Raw genomic sequence first — 23,413 nt, forward strand, 5'->3', positions numbered from 1 at the left:
GACAGAGAAGTTAGGGCAGGATAGGAAGATGTGAGAATTATCTGCATAGAGATGATAAGTAAACCTATGGGAACTACTTAGATCACCATGTGAAGTAATAGAGTAGGAAGAGAGAAGATGATCTATGATAGAGTCCTTTGAAACAACTAGGTTTGGGGTTATGACCTAGGTGAAGATCCAGAAAAGGATACTGAAAACGAATAGTCTGAGAAGCAGAAGAACCATGGAATAGTGGTATCACTAAATCCAGAGAGAAGAGAATATAAAAGAGAAAGGAGTGATCCACAATTTTGAAGATAAAGGGAGGACAAGAAGAATGAACATTTGAAAAAACCCTTTGGATTTGGCAATTAGGAGATCATTGGTAACTTTGGAAAGAGTCATTTCAATGAAATTATGAGACTGGAATGTAGATTGTAAGGGTTAAAATCAGCAAGAAGGAAGAAAATGAAGGTGCCAACTCAGACAACTTTTTCAAGGGATTTGGCCAGAAAGTGCAGAAGAGATGTTTAACAGTTAGCAGGTATGGAAGGATCAAATAAGAGTTTTTGAGGAAAAAGGAGAGGTGGGCATATTTTTAGGTAATAGGGAAAGATTGAAAATAAATGATAGAGTGGGTATGACAGAGGGGACAATCTGTTGGAAATGACTTGGAATAACTTTGCTTCTGCAGAGTGGGATTAGTCTTGATAAAGAGTAAAGCCACTTCATTATATGAGACATAGGTGAAGAACAAATTAGAGGCAGAAAGCATCCAGGTAATAGTATATTAGGAAGAGAAAAGAGGAAGTTCAAAGTGACTGGCTTAATTTTTTCCAGTAAAATATGAGATGAGATTCTCTGCTGAGTGGAAAGAAGGGAAGGGAATAATGGCAGGATTGAAGAGTGAAGATAAGGTTTGGAAGAATCCTTGTGAAGAATAGGATGGGGAGTCAATAAAGGAAGTACAGAAGGATTTTCTGGTGTCAGAGAGTACAGCCAAGTTATATAACACAAATCTGTAATGACCCTTTATCAGAAGACTTACATGATTTTCTCCACCTACTTTTAAGAACACATATGTAGGAGCAAAGGTGATGAATGGTGGGAGTGATCCAAGGTTGAGGCTTGGTCAGGCACAAAGGAGAATATACAGTTGTAAAGTCAGTACAAACAGATGCATTATGTCACTAATGACCACTTGGAAGAAGTAGCATAAAATATGATCAGAAAAGGAGGAAAGGGAGAGGAAGATGGATAGAGCCGTAACCCTAGAATCAGGAGGACCTGAGTTCAAATCTGTTCTCAGACACAATACTAGCTAAGTGACTGTGTGGCAAGTTACTTAATCTTAATTGCTTCTAAATAAAGAAAGAAAAGAAAAGGAAGGAAACAGATCATGTATTGAGAGTAAGGGATGATAAATTACTAAGCTAATTCATTTCATATCAACAGTAGCATTCTTTAAGTTTGCAAAGACCTTTAGAAATATCACCATACTTGATCTTTACAACCACTGTCCCCACTTTACAGATGAGAAAACTGAGGCTGAGAAAGGTAAGATGACTTGGTAAGTATCACACAGCTTGTAAGTGTCTAAGTCTGGACTTAAAATAAAGTTTCCTAACTTGAGGACCAGCACTCTATAAACTATACCATCTATTTGGCTATTTTACTATGCCATCTCTGAAATGCTAGAAGACCTGAAGGAAGGCCTTCAATGTTTTAAGTAGATTCTCTATTTGTAGAAAAGCATGGACAAGAATGATAGGGAATGAGAAAGTTTATGAATAGGTTGTAGTCTCTTAAATCTTACTAATTGAGAGGATCACTTAATTTCTCAATCTCAATTATTTCACCTATAAAAATGTTCATTCTTTATAATACCTATACTTCATAGATCTATTTTGAGGAAAGTCTCTGGTAAATCTAACATGTCATCACCATCATCATTGTCATCATTAATGAGATCAACAATGCATTGAAGTTTAGGCATTTAAGTGATGCATGGAATAGAGTACTGGGCCTAAAGTCAGGAAAATTGGTCTTTTTGAATTGAAATTTGAACTTAGACACTTACCAGCTGTTTGGGCAAATCACTTCACCCTATTTGCATCAATATTCTTATCTGCAAAATGAGCTAGAGAAGGAAATGGAAAATCATTCCAGTATTTTTGCCAAGAAAACCCTAAAACTGGTCATGAAGATTCAGAAAGAACTGAAATGACAGAATAACAACAGATAGCTTACAGTTGATAATCCACTTGCTAAGCTGTTGACATTTGGAGATAACCGGGAGATCGACAAATCATCAATATCTTCCTCTGTTTCATCCAAGAAGTCCTGATAAGAAAGAAGAGAGTCAACAGTTTTGTTCATTTTCCTTTATATTTTATTTGTCCACTGATCCATTTACCTACCTGTCCATTCACTTTAAAAAATACCTTTCTGTAAGAAAGGAAAATATCCAAGGGTGTTGCAGTCTTAGCAATTCCTCCATTTCTCTATTCCACTTAGAATATTCCCAAAAATGAAATAGTAGAAATCAAGATGAGATTTTAGTTAATCCTTAATTGTTAAACAGAGAACTAGCCTTACTTTTTATACCTCTATATTTTTATAAATATTTGATGAACTGAAATATATGGAATAATTTATTCAGAATTCCCTTAATTCCAAAAAGTACACCCACAGATTCTAGCTACGAGAGTTTAAAATTCTCAAAGCACCATGAAACATAAATTAAATAGGAAAATAATGTCCTCCATTGATCCCATGTGGAAAAAAGTAGCTCTCAGACAAAAAAAAAGGATAATGAAAATTCCACATAGGAATGATTATTTAATTGTGTCTATTATCATTATTATTTACAGATGACAAACTAAAAGCAAGTAATTACAGTCAAATTGCATGAACTGTCCTCCCTAATTTTCACCCTAAAACTAAGTAATAAAACTAAAATAAAATAAAAATAAAATAAAATAAAAACTAAATAATCTTCAATTATGCAGGTTCTCTATTCTTCCAATTCTATTTGGAGGCTCTCCAGAATGTGCTATGGGTATCATAAAATTATTGAAGAGACAACATTTTTCACTTTTATATCATCTTGCTTTATTAAATTTCATTTTTTATTTTCCTCCAATTACATGTTAAAACAATTTTAACATTAGTTTTAAAGTTTTACGTTTCAAATTTTATTCCTCCCTGAAATAAGTGATCTGATATAGGTTATGCATGTGTAATCATATAAAACATTTCTATATTAATCATTTTGTATAAGAAGACTCAATTTTTAAACAGGAAGGAAGAAAGCAAAGAAAAAAGAGAGAAAGGATGGAAGGAAGGATGGAAGGAAGGAAGGAAGGAAGGAAGGAAGGAAGGAAGGAAGGAAGGAAGGAAGGAAGGAAGGAAGGAAGGAAGGAAGGAAGACAATTTGTTTCAATCTATATTCGGACAATATCAGTTCTTTCATCACGAATCTTTTGGGATTGTCTTAGACCATTGTATTGTTGAAAATAGCTAAGTTTTTCATTATACAATAGTGGTTGTTACTGTATATGATGTTCTTTTTCTGCTCACTTCACTTTGTATCAACTCATATACATCTTTCCAAGTTTTTCAGATATCATTCTGCTTGTCATTTCTTACAACACAATAATATTCCATTACAATCATATATCACAACTTCTTCAGACATATCTCAGTTGATAGGCCTCTCCTTGATTTCTAATTCTTAGCAATCATGAAAAAAAGCTGCTATGAATTTCCCTCCTTCCCCACTGCCATATCTTTTATTTTTTTATTTTTTTATTTTTTTTTTTGAGGCTGGGGTTAAGTGACTTGCCCAGGGTCACACAGCTAGGAGTGTTAAGTGTCTCAGACCAGATTTGAACTCGAGTCCTCCTGAGTTCAAGGCTGGTGCTCTATCCACTGCACCACCTAGCTGTCCCCTTGCCATATCTTTTAAAATCTCTCTTTTAAATCTCCTAGCAGGACCACCTTCTTTTCTTCTAAGATTTATATGAAATTTTGAACTGATTTTTTCTATTTTTCTCAGATATGAAAAGAATATGTTCTCTATCACTTTATAGATAGGAAAGTAAGGTATAGAGATGTAGCAAATGTAGCACAAAGTCATTCAAGAAGTATTCTCTCTCTGGGCAAAAGACAGTCAAAAATTAGGAAGTCAGATGAAGTGACTTGATAATTGAGTCAGAGATCAAATAACACAAAATAGGTCAGAGATTTAAAGTCATAAGGTGCCTTAGGGGTCATCTAGTCCAAATTTCTCATTAGATAAATGAGGATTTAAAAAGTGAGCTTCAAAGAGGGACAAGTTAATCTGAATTAATCAACCCAATTTCTTGTACTGACTCTACAATAAATGCAGTTAGCATAGACAAGAATGTTGCTACTCTTTTCCCCCAATTACATTTAAAATGATTTTTAAACATTTTAAATAGCTTCTGATTCCAAATTCTATCCTTCTCTCCTCTTTATTTTATATATTAAAAAAGATTAGAAAAAATTTTTGAAAGTCATGTAAGTACATCATTTTTCCTAATGTGATTTAGTCCATTTCAAACATACCAAGTCCTTGTCTAAAGCGCCAGGCACAGATTTACTTCTTATGCTGACAGTATCCTCTATGTCTTCTGAAAATGACCCACTCAAATCTAATTCAGACCGACTCCTGTCTGTAGAAAAGATCAGGAAGGAAAGTGAATTATTTGAAAGTAAGACACATTGTCTCAAAAGATTTGAAGAAGGATCTGTTCTCCTTCAGAATCATGAAATCAAAAGTCAAGATAAATCATTTCATACTGCTTGTGTAAAGTACTTCTGCTTCATGATTTCTGGAAATCACTTAGACCTGTCTCTATCAGAAATGTCTTCATTGAGTCTCATTCTATACCATGGAGAACACAAGTGTCAGCTTTGAGCAATTTACTAGGGATAACTATTGTTCTATAGGCTCTTTCCTTAAAAACTTCTCACTGGTCTCCAACTTTGGGAAGAAATTATTATATTAAACAATTATTGAATGGTTGGGAAAGTGAAAATTGCATACAGGCTTCTTGTAATGCCAATTTAGAAACTAGAGCCTGGGTGTTACAGGTTTGGATCCAGCAGGTATGGTTTCTACTTACTAGGAAATTCATTATAATGAATGTGGCTGGAATAGTCTGGATCTACTGACTAAATTATCGGATATTAGCAAAAGGGTAGTGAAGATTCAAGTCTCTTCCCACTTTGCCTAAGAGTCTGAGGCTAGAAGTATTTTATACATAATTTCTCTCTCTCTCAATTAATTAATTATATATACATAGAGAAATTAAATTGGAAGAGGGTAATGAGTAACTAGAAACACATAGAACTACAATAGTATATAGAGGCTTAAAGTTTAGCAAAAAAAAAAAAAAACAACAAAAAACAAAACAAAACAAAAAACTAGCTAGAGTTTTCATGCTGACTTTGGAAAAGTTCACTGCTATAATTATTAAAGACCCTTATGGGTCTTTCATAAAAAGTCTTATGGCTTTGGTCTCTTTTATTAATGCATCCTATAAGTTCTTAATTGGCAGAGGTAGCTGAAACATGTAACTTGAGACCATTTACTCCAAAGCTTTGGAGTCCTGAGTAAGCAAAGAACCGTGGTTGAAATTTTGAAAGGTATGGTCCAGAGGAAAGAACAAGTACTTCTGCTTTTCAATTATTAATGCTATTAGCCCTGAACATAATGTAGCTGAAGAATCCTTAAAAGATACAATAACTAGTGTCTGTAGAAGCTCATGGCTCTGTGAATAAAATAATGAGCCTCAAGTCAGAAAGGTCTGAGTTCAAATTCATCTAAACAGTTCTTAACTGCGTGACTTGCTACCATGTGGGCAAGCCACTTAACTTTTGATGGCCAATCAAAATGGATCCACTAGAGAAAAAAATGGCAAGTCACTCTAGTGTCTTTGCCAAGAAAACCCTCAAAATGGCATCATGAAGGATCAAGTATGACTAAAATATCAGAATAATAACAACAACAACAACAACAAACCTAGGACAATTGATTAACTCAAATGTTAAGAAGTTAGTATTAATGAAATAAATTTTATGGATTTGATCTTTTTATGAGTCATTTTTAGTATGCTTACTGTCCACATATGATAATCACAACCACAGCTCTTCAGGTAGGCAATGAAAATTGGTCATTGGAGAGGTAAACTTAAAAAGAGCTTTGAATCACTTTGACAGACCAGGGCAACATTAGTGTAAAAGTTATCACTAGATTAAGGGAAATAACTCAATCTATATGTGACCTCCTCTAGCCTTCTCTGACCTCCACAAGCACTTTATGCTTTTCTCATTACACTTTTATTTTTGGTCTGATAGTAGAATTATGTGTCCAGCTCTTATAACTACTATTATATTATCAAAGGGAGGACTGAACCCAGATCTTTCTTACTTCCAGATTAGTATTTAATTATTCTGTCACAATGTGTTTTTTCCTTAATTGTAGTAATTAATATTTACATAGAGAGTAATAATTTATAGAGCTTTAAGTATCTTCATTTTATAGATAAGGAAAGCCAGAAAATGAACTGGGACTCACATCCAGGCCTTTTTAATTTTAAGTTCACAACTAATCCTGCCTTACTGAAAGCAGGAATCATGTCTTATATTAATCAAATCACCCTTCAGATTTTGAGCACAGAAGATATTTGATAAACTCTTAATTAATCTTCCCTTTCCCCAGCCATTACTGAGAAGGAAAAAGAAGAAACACAGCACACTTCAGGTGAATTTTTAAAAGCAAGAGAGACCATTGTAATGTCAAACAACAAATAATTTTAACAAAGAAAGTTACAATGTCACAACAAACCAAAACTTTTTGGATATAGCCCAAACAGTCCTTAAGGGGAAAAACTTTAAACACTTTCATCAATAAGGAGAAAAGGAGTAGATTAGTGATTTGGATATCTAACTAAAATAAAATAGGAAACTAACAAATAAAAAAACCCTCAAAAAACACAGAAATAGACATTCTAGAGATACAAAAGAAATAAAATAGAATTGTTCAATTGACAAATAACATGGAGATTTTAAAAATATGAATAAAGCAAGCAAACTATTATATATCAGATAAAAAAGAGAGCAACACTAAATTATCAACATAAAAAAACTTAACAATAAATTAAAAGGAAACAAAATATTATTAGAAATTATTTTGCCCAATTTTATTCTAGCAAAAAAAGCCACTTAAATTAAATAGATGTATGCTTACAAAAATGTTAAAATATCTATATTATCAGAAGAAATAAATTCAATTAACTCAATCTGAGAAAATGAAAATGTTCAGCCATAAATGAACACACAAAAGTGTGGGGGGAAACCAAACCTAGAGCCAGATGCATTTGCAAAAGAATTCAATAGGCAAGTAACAATTAACCCAAATTTCACATAAATAGGGAAATAAGTAATTCTACCAAATTCCCTTTATGAAACAAAAATGATCTTGTTACTCCAGGGATAGAGAGACAAAGTAAAAAAAAATGCATTAATATCTTTTCTGAATAGTAATATAAGCATATGCAATAAAGCATTAAAAAAGTCTATAACAATAAAAAAATTACATACTATGACTATGCTGGATTTATACTATAATGATAGACTTGACTTAATATTAAAATATTTATATAATAAACTGTACTAATAATATAACAATTAAATTGTATATAGCAAGAGATATAGAAAAAGCCTTTTTTACAAAATATAATACCTTTTTATGTCAAAAATGCTAGAGAGAATAGTAATGAATCAGCCTTTGCTTTATATTGTAAATAATATTTATCTAAAACGTAAAGTTGGACCATCTGTAATGGAAAAAAAAAAACACAAGTGGCCTTTCCAAGACTGGGGCAAAGTAAGCATGTTCACTGTCAATCCTACTATTTGAATATCATTCTTGAAATAGTAGCTATGGCAATAAAATAAGAAAAATAACTTGAGGGCATAAAGATTAGGCACATTTGTCCCTTTTACATGTCATATTATTGTTTGTTTAAATAATTCTAGATATTTAATTAAAAATTTATAGAAACAATAACTTTTATAAAGTAGAAACACATAAATTCACAAAATAATCAGCTTTTCTGTACATTATCAACAAAATCCAACAGAGAAAAAAATCATTCAAATATACCAAAGAATATGTAGTATATCTGGGTGCCCACTTACCAAGATATACACATAGTACTTATATTATACATATTAAGATATATCTATATATCTATATATATATATATATACATAAATATATATAAAGAGAGAGAGAGGTGTGTATGTATAACTATATAAAACTACAAAGTATTCTTTAAAGAATTAAAGGAAGGAAAATAATTGGAGAGGAATTCATTTCTTGTGATTTCAATTTCAAGTGTTAATATAGTAAAAGTGGCTATATATTTTTTATATATATATATACTATATACTGACTATATTTGGATTTAGTACTAGTCCAATCAAACTATCAAAGATTGACTTCATAGAATGAGAGAAAACTATTAAAAATGTATCTAGAAGTAAAAAGGCTAAGAAGATCAATGGACATAATGGGGGGAAAATGAGAAAGTACCTATACTGAAAAGCAATAATAATTAGAAACCATCTCGTATTAATAGAAAAGTTGATTAACAGAACATTAGGCATATAAGATGCAGAACTATCTAAATATAATAGATGTTTTCTTTTTTTCTAAAGCCATAATCACTACCTAGTGGTTTAAGGACTCATTTTCAAAAACAGCAAGGAGAAGGAGGAGAAGAAATAATTATTGGGCTAAGTTCAATAACTTACACATGATTCCATAACTACTTCTAAATGGATATACAGTCCAGATATAAAAGGTCATTAAATAAATGTGAGAATGTAAGAAGCCATCTTTTACAACTGTAAATAATGGAAGAATTCTTCACCAAACAAGGGAGAAAGATGCTCATAGGAGATAAAATATACATATTTGATTATATAAATTTGAAAATATTTAGAACAATAGCAACAAAATGCAGTTAGAATAAGAAGAAAAATAATTAAATGAGGAGAAAAATCATCAGTTTCTCTGACAAAAATTTCCATATATAAGATATAAAAGGATCTGTTTCAAATTAGTAAAAGTGAGATATGTTCTCTAATATATAAATGGATAACGGACATGAACACATAATTTTCAAGAGAAGAAATCTCAACTATCCATAGCATATAAAAATGTCCAAAATTAATAAAATGCAAATTCAAACAACTGTGTGGTCCCATCTTAAATCCATGAATTTGGCAAAGATGATGAAAGAAGAAAATAGATATTGTTCGAAAGGATTTAGGGAGATGGGAATATTAATGCTCTCATCACAAAGCAAGAAATTGGGTTAACATTTTGGAGAACAATTTGGAAGTATAATCACAAAGTCACTAACTGAGTGAATTCATGTGATGGCAAGTCAAAATAAAAGCAAAAGGAATCTGTCAAGCAAAGAACTTACCTAATTAAGAACTTACTATGTGCTAGGCACTGTGTTAAACTGTGTTAAGACAGTACCTACCCTTAAGGAGTTTACATTCTAAGTGGAGGCAACACATGAAAAGAAGCTGGAAATTGAGATGGGATTGGGAGAGAAATAAATTGTTGGCACTAACATAAAGCAAATGAGTAAAATGAGTTAAGCCAAGAATTTTCTGGCATGACCACGACATTGTAAAAAATAAAAATAAAATGGAAAGACATAAAAACTAAAATCAATGCAAAGATCAATCATGTCTCCAACAGACTGATGATGAAGCATGCCTCCCATCTATTGGTGGAGAGGAAATGGACTGAGGAACAGAATGAAATGTTTTCATATATGGCCAATAAAACAAAAATTTGTTTTGCTTGGCTATATTTATTGATTATAAAGCAAAACTTTTATTTGTTTGAAGGGAGAGGGAGGAGTTAATGTTGCTTCTGGCCATCCTTCTTTTAGAGAAAATTGATGAAATATTTTAAAATACAATGGCTAAAGTAGAAGAAAGGTCAGATGGAATTGCAAGCAAGTAGGTAACATGCTATTACCATGTTAAAACCAAGACTTATGAAACAGATTCTTATTTTTTTTACACACAATATTCTTTCTCTTCTCTGAAAATGAAAATATTTGTTTGTTGATGAATTATGATTTCACAATAATTTTCAAGTCAATTGTACATGGTCTATTATTGTTCAGTCATTTCAGTCTAGTCAAATTCTTTATGACCTCATTTGGGGTTTTCTTGGTAAAGATATTGGAACAGTTGGCTATTTCTTTCTCCAGCTCATTTTACAGATGAGGAAACTGAGGCCAATAGGATCACACACTAAGTGTCTAAGGCTGAATTTGAACTCAGATCCTCTTGACTTTAAGACACTCTACTGCACCACCAAACTACCTTTCATAGTCTGTTCACCTTATCAAATGGATGCTACATGAAGATATGAATATTGGCAGATACTTACCTGAAGAGAGAGAGACCCTAGAGACAGCTATAGAAGGAGTTCCTGAAGCCCTTCTCTGATGTCTCTTTGTTAAATTTTCAGAGATACTTTCACCGGCAGTCACAACCATGGCATTTTCTAAACCATGATCCTATCAAAGACATAAAAAAGGAATATTAAAAATAAGTTAGAAGTATATTTTGCTTTGAATAATAATGAAGTTCTTTAGAGAGGATTAAGCTAACCAGATAGATACTTTGTACAAGATTTAGCTCTCATATTTAAACCATATTATATCTGTCAAATAGAAAATTTTCTGTTTGGAATTCAAAATCCTTTAAAGCCCATCTCCTTCCTCTCAACTTTCATACTTTCTCTTCCTCCCTGTTAATAGTATGTATGATACTAGCCTCCTTTTTCCTCAAAGAAGACATTCCATCTAGACTCTGAGCACCTTCTCTGACTATCCCTCATCTCTGCAATATTCTCCCTCCTTATCTCTGCTACTGGCTTTCTTGGCTAATTTTTAAATCTACCTTTTACAGGAAGCCTTTTCCTCATCCCTTAATGCTAGTGCCTTTCCTTATGATAATTATCTTCCATTTGTTCTCTACATAGATTTTTAGTATTATGTTTTATTTGCATGTTATCTCATTCTGCCACTCTCCTCATTAATTAGACTGTGAAGTCTCTGAGGGCTGGAAATTATCTTTTATCTTTCTTTGTATCACCAACTCTTAGCACAATGCATAACGTACTAACACTGACCTGGGGAAAATTAAAATCTAATAATCTCTCCAAATTCGCTTTTCCCACCCCCATAATGTAAAGAGGGTTTTAGTTCCTAAGTATTCTCAACCCTAGGTTATCTGCATTAACACCAGTGCAAGAGCAATTGGAATATAATTTTTTGGTTTTGAAATGCAGAGAAATATCCTTCCCATCTGCTCTCAATTATATCCTGAGCCTGATCTCAAAGTCTCTGCTGCCTTCATTCTTTCTGTCAAATAGCAGAAGACTCATATGGAAATGAAGAGGTAATGATAAGTAGTAAGTCATAGGAAATACACAAAGAGTATTTCCATCTTCATGGAGATTAAGGGAAAAAAAGGAGAACCACAACTTGATTACATGTACAGTTATGCCCAGAATAGTTACAGTGCAGCAGCATAAGCCTGCTGGATGATTAATTATGATGGCTCCCACTCACTCTGCTGCTAGTTGAACTTATGCTTCGGCTACTTAGGGCTGGTGACCTCTGTGTCCGGGGAATGGTGCCATTGCCCTGGTTACCTTTCAGGCTCACAGGATTAGTCTCCTGTTCATTGATGTCTGGTGATACATTTCCTCTGAATAAAAAAAAAAAAAAAAAAACAGCAAAGAAAAGTCCACCTTTAATATAGAGGAAGAAAAAGAATGACAAGGAAGTGACAACAAAATGACTGGTACAATAGCACTCAAAAATTATCCTGATGTAGATCTGATAGAGCTTAGGACTCATCAGCCACTGCTATGTCAACATCTTTGTTCAAAATACTTTAATAGCTCCCTATTTTCTATTTCCAACAACTTTAAATTTCTGTTTAAATGGGCTCAAATTCCTCCAAATGGATATCCCATTATTGTGGAGGCAGCTGATGACCAAACAAAGAAGCTGAGATCAAAAAATAAGGAGGTATATTGAGAGGATACTTTTATAAGATTTGTCTGGAACATAGGTTTAGAAATAAAGATCACAGTTGGATAAAAGACAACAGTGCCTTTGTGCAAGGGATGTGATTTTAAAACACTGAGCAATTTCCAGAACCAACAAGGTTAGCTATCTGAAAATTCCAAATGAAACAGAAGTTGCTAGAATTGTCTTCCATATTATAAACTTATTTATCTTTGCTATAAATTTTGATGAACTTGTCTATGTGCATGTTTTCCACCCAGTAAGAATGTAAGTAATTCAAGGGCAGGGACTGTTTCATTTTTGTCTTTGCATTTTAGGCACCTAGTATAGTGCTTCACACCTATAGATGCTTGATAAATGTTGAATTAAACCAAAGGGCACTCAAGATTCCTTGAAAAGTATGATGACAGCTAATTCTGTTCAATGATTCTAAAATTATTAATGTCAAGATAATGACATATTTAAAATGAACTAGGATTTCCCTTTAGATAATAAGATTCTCCTGATGCCCTTGTTTGCCCACAATTCTACAGGTATCAATAGATCTGTGATCACTACAAAGAGATCAGCCTACTAATTTACTCAAGGAAACACACACACACACACACACACACACACACACACATACACACACACACACACACACACACACACACACACACACACACACACACACATTGATGAACCCGTACTGTGTAGGCCATGACACATAATTGGATAGACTGTTCTTCGAATTAATTTATGAATATATATCTTAGTTCTAGGGTTTGTAATCTGAATCCCTGAGAAGTCCATGGACAGATTTCATTGGATCCATGAAACTGGGTAGGAAAAAAAAATTACATCTTTATTCCAACATAATTGGATTCTTTTTTACTAAAACATTTGATTTCAAACATGTAAAAACATAATTGTAAGAAGGAATCCATGGTTCTTACCATATTGCTGAAGGAGTCCATGAAACACAAAATAGATTAAGAAGTTTTGTCTCAGAGTAATACTTTAAACAGACAATGAATTGGAGCCAGAGTTGAATATAAGGAAGAGGGAGGGCAAAACATCCTTATGGCCTCCAAGCTTTTCTCTAACGCAGAAATCCAATACTTTAGCTCTATTTTCACAGAATTTAAGTACTAAAAAGTACTTCAATGGTGATTTATGATTATCACTATTAATAGCAAAAATAATAAAATGCATAATTAAATTATATCATGTTTTTGTTTTCTCTTGACTTTTACTTTTATTTAAACTGGCCAAAAGAGGGCAGAATGCACACATGTAGAGTTTGATGTAGGGTTACATTCAACTCAGCAGGGATATAGATAGAAACAGGAGGACTATTAGAGGGAAAAATCAGTCAGGGAAGGATTAGTCATAAACAAAGCAAACTCTAAGCTTGATGAGGTGATAGTGAAGATTAAAAGGAAAATAAAATGCAACAACTTGAAATAGGTACAAGGAGTATAGAGAAGAGAATGTACAAAAGAATAGAATGTCTATTATAACTATTATCAACAATTATGGTAAATATTTTATATGTATCTATATTGCCATCAGTTTTCTATGACCATAGAAATCATATATGTATATATGTAAATTATGCATACATAATAATTTTAAGCCTATTTATTATATATATGATATTTAAGAGTAGTTAAAGCATATTCTATATCTTTGTCATAATAATAATTTTGATTTTTAAATTGTCATTAAAGATACAAAATATGAGTATAAAATTTAAAAAATGAAAATGATTATATATTATAAGTTACTGTAACAAACAGTAATAAAACATGTGACTGAATTATGTTACAGTGTTATACATATATCTATATATAGGTGTATATGTATGTATATATATATGTATATATACATACACACATGTAAAAGTATTCATGGTTCTAGAAAACATGATTAACTTGGTATGAGCCACGTTTGAGGAAGCCATTGCAGTGATTCTATATGGGTGCAATTGTGGAATACAATATGTGTTTCCTCTCTTTTTCAAAAGAGAGTCAGTTTATTGCTATTGCCAGTAGTAGAAATATGTCATATACTCTTTTAAAAATATATTATATTTTTTGGAAGAATAGCAAGTGCTCGTGGGTAAGCCAAGCTAAAATAATAAAAATGACAATCTTATCTAAATTAATCTATTTACTCTGCCATACCAATAAAACCGCCAAAAAATTACTTTATAGAGCTAGAAAAGATAATAACAACATTCATTTGGGAGAACAAAAGGTCACGAATTTTAAGGAAATTAAAGGGGGAGATGCCAATGAAGATAGCCTAGCTGTAACAGACCTGAAAATATATTATAAAATAGCAGTCATCAAAACCATTTGGTACTGGTTAAGAAATAGGGTAGTGAATCAGTGGAGTAGGTTAGATTCACAAGATACAATTGTAAATGACTATAGTAATCTAATGTTTGATAAACCCAAGGACTCCAGCTTCTGGAATAAGAACTTACTACTTCACAAGTAGGGAAAATTGGAAAATAGTATGACAGAAACTAGACCTAGTTATAATAGTCTCCTCTGGTTTTAAACTGACCTCATTACTTGCTCCTAAACTACTAACACCTCACACTCTGTACTAAGGTAAGATCAAAATAATTTCATGAGTTAGACAAAGGGTGATACTGCAAGCAAATTAGGAGGTCAAGAGATGGTCTGTCTCTCAGATCTGTAGAGAAGGAAAGAACTTATGTCCAGAGAAGAACTAGAGAACATTATGAAATAGATAATGGATAATTTTGATTAGATTAAATTTTAAAAGTTTTAGTACAAACAAAGTCAATGCAGAGAAGATTAGAAGGGAAACAGAAAACTGGGAGAAAAAATTTATATCCAAGGTTTCTGATAAAAACCTCATTTCTAAAATATATGGAGAATTGACTCAAATTTATAAGAATACAATTTTTTTTCCAACTGATAAATGACCAAGTGATATGAACAGACAATTTTCAGATAAAGAAATTAAAGCCATTTATAGTCATATGAAAAATACTCTAAATCACTATTGATTAAAGAAATTCAAAACTAACACAACTCTGAAGTGCCACTGCACACCTCTCAGATTGGCTACAGTGACAGAAAAAGATGATAAATGTTGGAGGCGATATGGGAAAACTGGGACACCAATATATTGTTGGTGGAGTTGTGAATTGATCTAACCATTCTGGAGAGCAATTTGGGAAAATGTCCAAAGAGGTACATACTCTGTATACCCTTTGATACTGCAATGTCTCTACTGGGTAGATAGCTCAAAGAGATCATAAAAAGGGGAAAAATACCCACGTGCGCAAAAATGTTTTCAGCAGCCTTTTTTTGTAATGGCAAAAAACTGGAAACTGAGTGGATGCCCATCAGTTAGGGAATGGTTGAGTAAGTTGTGGTATATGAATGTAATGGAATATTTTTGTTGTATAAGAAATGATCAGCAGAATGATTTCAGAAAAGCCTAGAAAGACTTACATGAACTTATGCTGAGTGAAGTGAGTAGAAATAAGAGAACATTGTGCACAGTGATAACTTTATGTGATGATCAACTTTGATGGCCTTAGCTTTTTTCAAGAATGAAATGATTCAGACGAATTTCAATAGACTTTTGAAGGATAAAACCACCTTCATCCAGAAAGATGACTATAGGGACTAAATGTGGATCACAAAATAATATTTTCACCTTTTTTGTTGGTCTTTGATTGCTTTTTTCTTTCTCATTTTTTTTCCTTTTTGATGTGATTTTTCTTGTGCAACATGATAAATGTGGAAATATGTTTAGAAAAATTACACGTTTAACTTATATTGAATTACTTGCTATCTAAGGGAGATAGTTGGTGGGGAAAGGGAGAGGCAAAAATTTGGAACACAAGATTTTGCAAGGATGCAACTATCTTTGCATGTATTTTGAAAATAAAAAGCTATTATAAAAATGTTATGTTAAATTGGGTGATTTTAAAATGTTCAAAATTAGGGGTCAAATAAGGAAACACATAAGAAGGAACCATCGTCCAAGGAAGAAAAGGTCTTAGTTTAGGAGCAAGTAATGAAGTCAGTTCAAAACAAGAGGAGACTATTATAACATTTAGAGGCTCAGGAGCCTAGAGGCAGGAGGATTTAAGTAGAAGATAATAGTCCTGCCCTCAAAGTAAAAGAGAAAGTAAAAGTTGTAATTAATATCCTTTGACTCTTGGCCAAAAATGATGACCTTAGGCCTTTCTTTCAGAAGATCTTGGCACAGTAACCAGGATCTGAAGATTAAAAAGATCCAAAAGCAACCAGGAAGAAAGAAAGATAAAAGATTGAGGGTAGATCTCAAGAGTTCTTAATTCAGGGCCAGTGATTTTTTTTAATATATGTATATGGTATATATACATACATACATAAAAGGATATACCATGTCAGTAGAATGGGTGTCTTTTGTAATCTTATGTTCTAAGATTTTAATACTATACTCTCAAAGAGCAGGTTTCCCTGCTTTATTTTGAGCTCACCTAAAATGTCAAGTTTTACATAAACTCTATCATAGTCTCTTTTAATTTTAGTGCCTTCTTTTGTTAAATATTTTCCACTTACCCTGTTATAGCTAATTTGTGTTGTGTATTTGTTTGCATTTTGACTCCCCTCACTAGAATATAAACTCCCTGAGGAGTGAGTCTGCCTTAACCCCCAACCCCAATACTATTTTTGTATTCTCAATGCTTAGCTTAGTGCCTAGAACATAGTAAGAGGTATTTCATAAATGTTTATTGACTTGGTTAAAAGTGATTCACAATGCAAAAAAAGGTTAAGACCTTTTGTTTTATACATAATATTTATATGACTAAATTTATGGATTATAAATTATTGCGATCAGAATAGTTAATTTGTACTTGGGAGTTAGTATTCTTTTTTAACCTGGACTCTGACATAAAATATTTAAATTAAAATATTTGTCAAAATAGAAATGGTTACTGATCTCCTTTTTCTTTTTTTCTTCTCTTCTTTTTTTTTCTTTCCCTTTCCATCCTTTTTCTTTTTCTTCCCTTCTCCTTTCCTTTCCTTCTTTCCCTTCTCTTATCATTTCTCTTATTTTATTTCCTTACTCTTCTTTCTCTTTTTTCTTTTTTCCCTTTCCTTCCTTTTTCTCTCCCTTTCTCTTCTCTTTTTTCCTATTCATTTCTAGTTTTTTCCATCCAGGATGAAAAAGAAGATATTATATATGCCAAATCATCATTCTGATCTTCATAGAAGTTTTGACATATTTCATTTTCATCCTGGTCCAGATTGATTGTTAGTGTTGGACAGTGGGGAGGATGGGGGCATCAGACTGGATTAGCCCAATGTAGTTTAGGACTCTGAAGTTCTAGAGATCTGTCAACATCAGTCTCCCAAAGAATAGAAATATGTGGTCAGCATGTCCATCTACTTTCTTTATTTAAAGTTTATTTATTTTTGTAAAATATAAGGAAATATAGATGAGCATATCATATGTTATATCTCCAAGTATCTCAATTATTCCTGTCTACCTAAACAAATACCTAAGGAGTACAACTTTCAAGGACCCAGCTATCTGAACAACAGGGGAAGGACCTGGAAGGAGTTATAATTTATTCATTATTTCACCTTTCAAATGACAAATATATCAAAACCTATATTTAGGAATAATGTTGATAGAATAGCAGTAATGTGCTAGTCAGAATTAGATATTTCAGTTTGATGAGGAAAATAAATTTGCTGTATAAACTAATCAATATTTACAGCGTTTACTCAAAATTATATAAAATACAGTAATGCTGGCTCTGTGCCAGTAATTCCAGCCTCTATGAGATGCCTTCCTATGCTAAGTCATATTCAATTGCTAGTGACAGTTGCCAGTGGTTCATTCTCTCCTAGTTTATGAGCTTCCCTACATCGATGGTAGTAATTACACTTTAATGTTAAGATGATTTCACTTATTTGAAACAGACAAGGGATATAACATTTGATAATGGGGATGGATCTGATTAATTCAACTTTGCAAAAAGAATTGATTTTTAAAAAGTTTGCTCTCCTCAAAGTATATATAGTCACGAGTGTTTACAACAGGGATTGGACAACAGAAAAGGTTTCCTAATGGTTAAAGGTGAGCAGTGTTTAGATTTAGACAGACATGCAGCTTTAATACTGCACTGACTATTGAGCTCTGTAGCATCCTGTTCAGAGCAAGTATAAACAATTCTAGATGTTTCAGAAAGACTATGAACATCAGTTTGGGGCTTTCTTTTGAGCAATGAACAAATACTGGGTATAATTCAGAGGAGGGAAAGGAGAAGGAAAAAAACCAACTCAGGCAAATAAGATCATTTCACTAGTAATAAATTCATTATGAAGTCATATGGTAGAAAATATAATAGGAAAAACAGAAAATGAAATCCAGTCTGTGAATAAGCAAAGTGATTTTTAAAAAATTCTAAGTATCACTTTTCATTTACGATAGATAGATAGATAGATAGATAGATAGATAGATAGATAAATAGATAGATAGATAGATATAGAGAGACAGAGAGACAGAAACGGAGACAGAGACACAGAGACACAGAGACACAGAGAGAAACAGAGAGAGAGAGAGAGAGAGAGAGAGAGAGAGAGAGAGAGAGAGAGAGAGAGAGAGAGAGAGAGAAAGAAAGACTGATTCCCTTTAGCTTCTTTGTAGCAGTCAGTCACTACCCATTTGAAATGCATTTCTGAGTGGTTTCCTAATAAAATCCAGAGATGATAGTGGGAAAAAGGGCAAGAGATTTTGGAATGAGAGGACTATAGTTTAAATTTATTCTCTGATGCATTCTACCTATGTAAATGTAGGACCATGGGAAGAACACTAAGTTTAGATCCAGAGCATGAGGATCAAATCAATTATAGGTTTAGATTTGGAAGGGATTATGGAGGGGGCTCTATTTAGCCCAATACCTTTTTCAAAAAGATGAGGAAACTGAATAAGAATCAGAAATACAAAGTGACTTCAATCTCTCTCTGTCTACTAGCTGCTTCCCAACTATAAATATGTCCATGTTTCCCTTATTTTCAAAAAATCCTCACTGATCCAATTATCCTATATTTCTCCTTTCTTTTGTGACTAACTACAGTAACTACAATAAGTGTCTCCACTTCCTTTTCTCTTATTTTCTTCTTAACTTTCTACAATGTGTCTTCTAACCCCATCATTCAACTGAGACTCCTTTCCAAAATTATCTTTTAATCTCTTAATTTCCAAAAATATTGGCTTGCTTTCATTTTTCATCCTTCTTGATATCAAAATAGCTTCTCTTTGATACTCTTTTTCAGGCTTTTGGACATCACTGGTTTCTAGTTCTTCTCCTACCTGTTTAACTGATCCTACTCAGTCTCCTTTGCTGAATCTGTTAAGTAGGGGTTTTCCTGGGCATTCTTTTCAACTACCTCTACCCTAGTTCATTTGGTGATCTCATCAGCTTCCATGACTCAACTATCATTTCTATGCTGATGATTCTCTAATCAACTTATATAGCCATAACCTCTCTTCTGTCTTCTATAGCTGCCTATTGGACATCTTGAACTACATGTTTTACAGCTGAGATGTCTACTCAATACATCCAGAACTGAGCTCATTATCCCCCAAATTCTCAATCCTTCTCCCTCCCAAACTTCCCTATTACTGTTCAGTTTCTATAATATTCCTACTTGCCCAGGCTATAGGTTAAATATTAGCCTTAAATCATCATTTTCTCTCACCCCCAATAACCAATGTGTTGCCAAGGCCTGTTTATTTTATCTTTATAACATCTCCAAGATGTTTCTTTCCTCTGATAATTCTCTCATCCTACTGTAAACCTTCATCACTTAAATCTAGTCTATCTCAAAAGTTTACTGGTTGTTCTCATTATCACAAATCTTTCTCCACTCCAGTTTATCTTTTTTTTTTTTTTAATCTGTCAAAGTGATCTTCCAAAGTGCAGGTCTGGCTATGTTCCTTTTCACCTCCAATAAATAAACTCCATTGGCTCTCAGACATCAAAGATAAAATTCTTGTCTTCTATTTGGCATTCAAAACCCTTCCTTACCTCTTCTCATACTTCTCAGGCTTCTTACCTCTTACCATACCCCTCTCCTATATACCCTTCAATTTGCTAAAACTAGGCTCCTTGCCATTCCTCAAACAAAATACAGTCACCTTTTGACAGCTGTGGCTTTCACATTCACTGTTTTGGCCTATATCTGTAAGTTAGCTATTAATATTAAATGGGAATTTTTGGAGATTTGTACCACACAATGGAAAACTGAAGAGCACATGATTATGTAAAGAGAACTAAAAACATGGAGTAAGCCACAAATACACAAATGCTACATATCATTAAATTATCTTATAATTTATTTCCATAAATATATATATGTATATATATACATTTATTATAGTTTTTAATTTCTATTTTTATTTTAAAAGTTACAAAGTTATAAAAATTTCAAATTTTATAAGAAGTTTAAATTCAACATTTCTAAAGAACTACCAGCTACACACTCTCTTTGGGAACACCTCCACTTTGTCTAGCTACCATTCAGACTCAGTCACATAATATTTTTCCCATAACGATCATTTTATCTGGTGCTTTTTGTACGAAAAGGGAATCTATCAAGCAGTAGCTGAGAAGACACTGCAGACTGTGCAAAATACTAAATTGTCTTTTATGAGAAACTGCAAGTTTTATATAGGGTAGCATGTTGTTTTACTTGTTTTGTGTATTGAATATATATAATCAGAATGATTAAAAATAAAGGTTTGGGGTGGGACCATAAAGTTATTCATGGTTGCTCACATTCTTGAAAATGCCCCAACCCCTGGAAATGTTGAGGGATGACTATATATCATATTTCTCTACTCCTGGCATATTCACTGGTTGTCTCCTGTGACTGGAATACTCTTCTTCCTCCTCTTTCACTCCTGGCTTTCCTGGTTTCCTTCAAATCCCAGCTAAAATTCTATCTTCTACAGGCAACCTTTCTCAATTCTACTTCATTTTAGAACATTTCCTTTGTTAACTATCTCCAATTTATTCGGTATGTAGTTTGTACATATTTGTTTTCAGTTCATGTTTGCCATTAGATAGTGAGTTCCCTGAAGTCAGGGATTGTCTTTCACCTTTCTTTGAATCCCTTGTATCTAGCACAGTACCTGGCACAAAGTAGGTGCTTAGTAAATGTTTGTTGATTATCCAACTTGCCCAAGATCATGAAAATGTTGAATGTCAAATGCATGATTTGAATTCAAGTCTTCTGATTATATAGTCAATGTTTTTTTGACCAAGCTAAGACTTTTTAAATTTTTCTATTCACAATTCCTTTTTGCCCAAGAAATTTTTATGTAACTCCATGTATATATGTATATGAAATATTTATACAAATCAAGCATTTGCTGATAATAAATCATAATTTTTGACCCCCATATTCAACTACATAATCCCACATCAGATCATGAACTAGAGTTTTAAAAGCTTTGAACAATACTATGCTGTCTCTACCTATGTAACCTTGGGGATCCACTTTCATTTATAAAATGAGGACTGGGTAAATTGGATTACTTCTAACATCCTTCTGAATCTGTGCTCTAGTGTCTTAAGTTGTATCTTTACTCTGGGTCTTGGCTTCTTAAAATAAATGGATCATATTAAAAATATCTGCAATATCTTTTAATTCTACAGACTTAATATTAGAATTGATTTTAAAAAGTCAACTTTTTCAGGCATGAAACATAATAAATGTTGGAAATTTGAATCCTACCCCTTCCAAAATTGGTAAGGGGGTAAAATTTTAACTTCAGAATCTCTTGGCAGTATAACTGGGGGCATTTGTCAAGAAGTAGAAATATAATATTGAAGTGAGTTGGGGAACAGACCAAAAAGCTTATGGCTTACTAAAGATTAAAATATTATGAGAATTATCAAAATACTACAAAGAGACACAATGTGAGCACATGCTGTTGGAAAAACTAGCATCAATAGATGTCCAACACAGGTTTGCTATAAGCTTTCAATTTGTAAAACAAAAAAACAACCTTCCATATCTTCAGAGAAATAAAGTGAAATATAATAAAATGAGGTATGTATATATTTCGTTTATATGTACATACATATATAGGTATGCCTTTGTGTATACTTAGCATCACAAGTGAGATAATTATATAAACATTGCAAAAAAGGGTTAGAATTCCGACATTCTTTATCTTTTCTTCCCTGATAAAAATATTCTCACATTCTCACTTTATTAATCATAGAAATTTCTGGTTATATTGAGATTATCTTCACACTGGGTTTTTTCCCCTTAAAGACCCTCATATCAATAATCTGTGAAAAAGAAATTTGAAGGTAAAAATATCAGTACTTTATGCTTTACACTCTCAAATTGATGATTCCTTATGCTCTGCAGTTGATAAAATATGAGAAGCAAAGCCAGCCAAGTGGTTAATGAAAGCAATGGTGTGAAGAAAACAGTTGCAGTTGGGGAATATGGTCTGCACTCCTGCTAAGCAAGTTCTGAGCAACCTAAGTTTCAAACAACAAAGCCTAATTCTAATCTGCTTTTCACAAGAGCAAGAAAGATTATTTTTATAAATAATACATTCTATCACTTTCTTTTTATACTTTTTCCTTTTTGCAGTTTAATCACTGAAATGTATATCAAGGTTTCTCATTTATAGGACCATTAATAAGCTCCAGTACAGGTTGTTTTTGTTTTTTTTTTAAACAAATATATCTCTTTTTTTGTGTGTCTACATGCACTGTTTAATGAATTTTAGGACTTCAGTATGAGTGTATGTATAGATTTAAAAGCACAAATTCCAAGACTGTGTTTCTTAGTCTATGGCAACTAGGTCATGAAAAGGCTTAAAAACTTTGCTGTCTTTTTTGCTGGATCTTTATCTTTTTAAAAAAAAATAGATAGATAGATAATTATGCCAGGCTTTGTACTTGGTTTACTTTTCTTCTCTCTTTACAATGCCTCCCTTGTCAATCTAATTTGCTTCTGTGACTTCAACCACCATCTCTAGAGAGATTTATCCCAAATCACAATTCTAGCCTTGAAATTTTTTCTGAACTTCAGACTCATATCTCTGATCACCCATAGACCATCTCTACCTAGATATCCCAATGAATCTTCAAACTCAGTATTTTCAAAATCAAACTTTCAATCACAAAATCTGATCCTCACTCTGACTTCCCAGCTATTCATCTGTGGCATCACCATTTATCTAATCTTCCATGTTCA

At 32.7% G+C, this 23,413-nt stretch overlaps 1 protein-coding gene across 1 annotated transcript in view; it reads right to left on the minus strand.

The window, feature by feature from the left end:
* The window catches only part of SYTL5 (synaptotagmin like 5), a 139,438-nt gene that overhangs the window by 36,595 nt on the left and 79,430 nt on the right, over window positions 1–23,413 (minus strand). Inside the window, exons 6-9 of the mRNA XM_074300843.1 lie at window positions 11,688–11,826; window positions 10,499–10,628; window positions 4,573–4,679; window positions 2,230–2,322 (exon numbers count right to left, since the gene is read on the minus strand). Of these exons, the coding sequence (XP_074156944.1) occupies window positions 2,230–2,322; window positions 4,573–4,679; window positions 10,499–10,628; window positions 11,688–11,826 (469 nt within the window). The remainder of the gene's footprint in view (window positions 1–2,229; window positions 2,323–4,572; window positions 4,680–10,498; window positions 10,629–11,687; window positions 11,827–23,413) is intronic.

Source organism: Sminthopsis crassicaudata, chromosome 3, assembly GCF_048593235.1.
Source record: "Sminthopsis crassicaudata isolate SCR6 chromosome 3, ASM4859323v1, whole genome shotgun sequence".
NCBI lineage: Eukaryota > Metazoa > Chordata > Mammalia > Dasyuromorphia > Dasyuridae > Sminthopsis > Sminthopsis crassicaudata.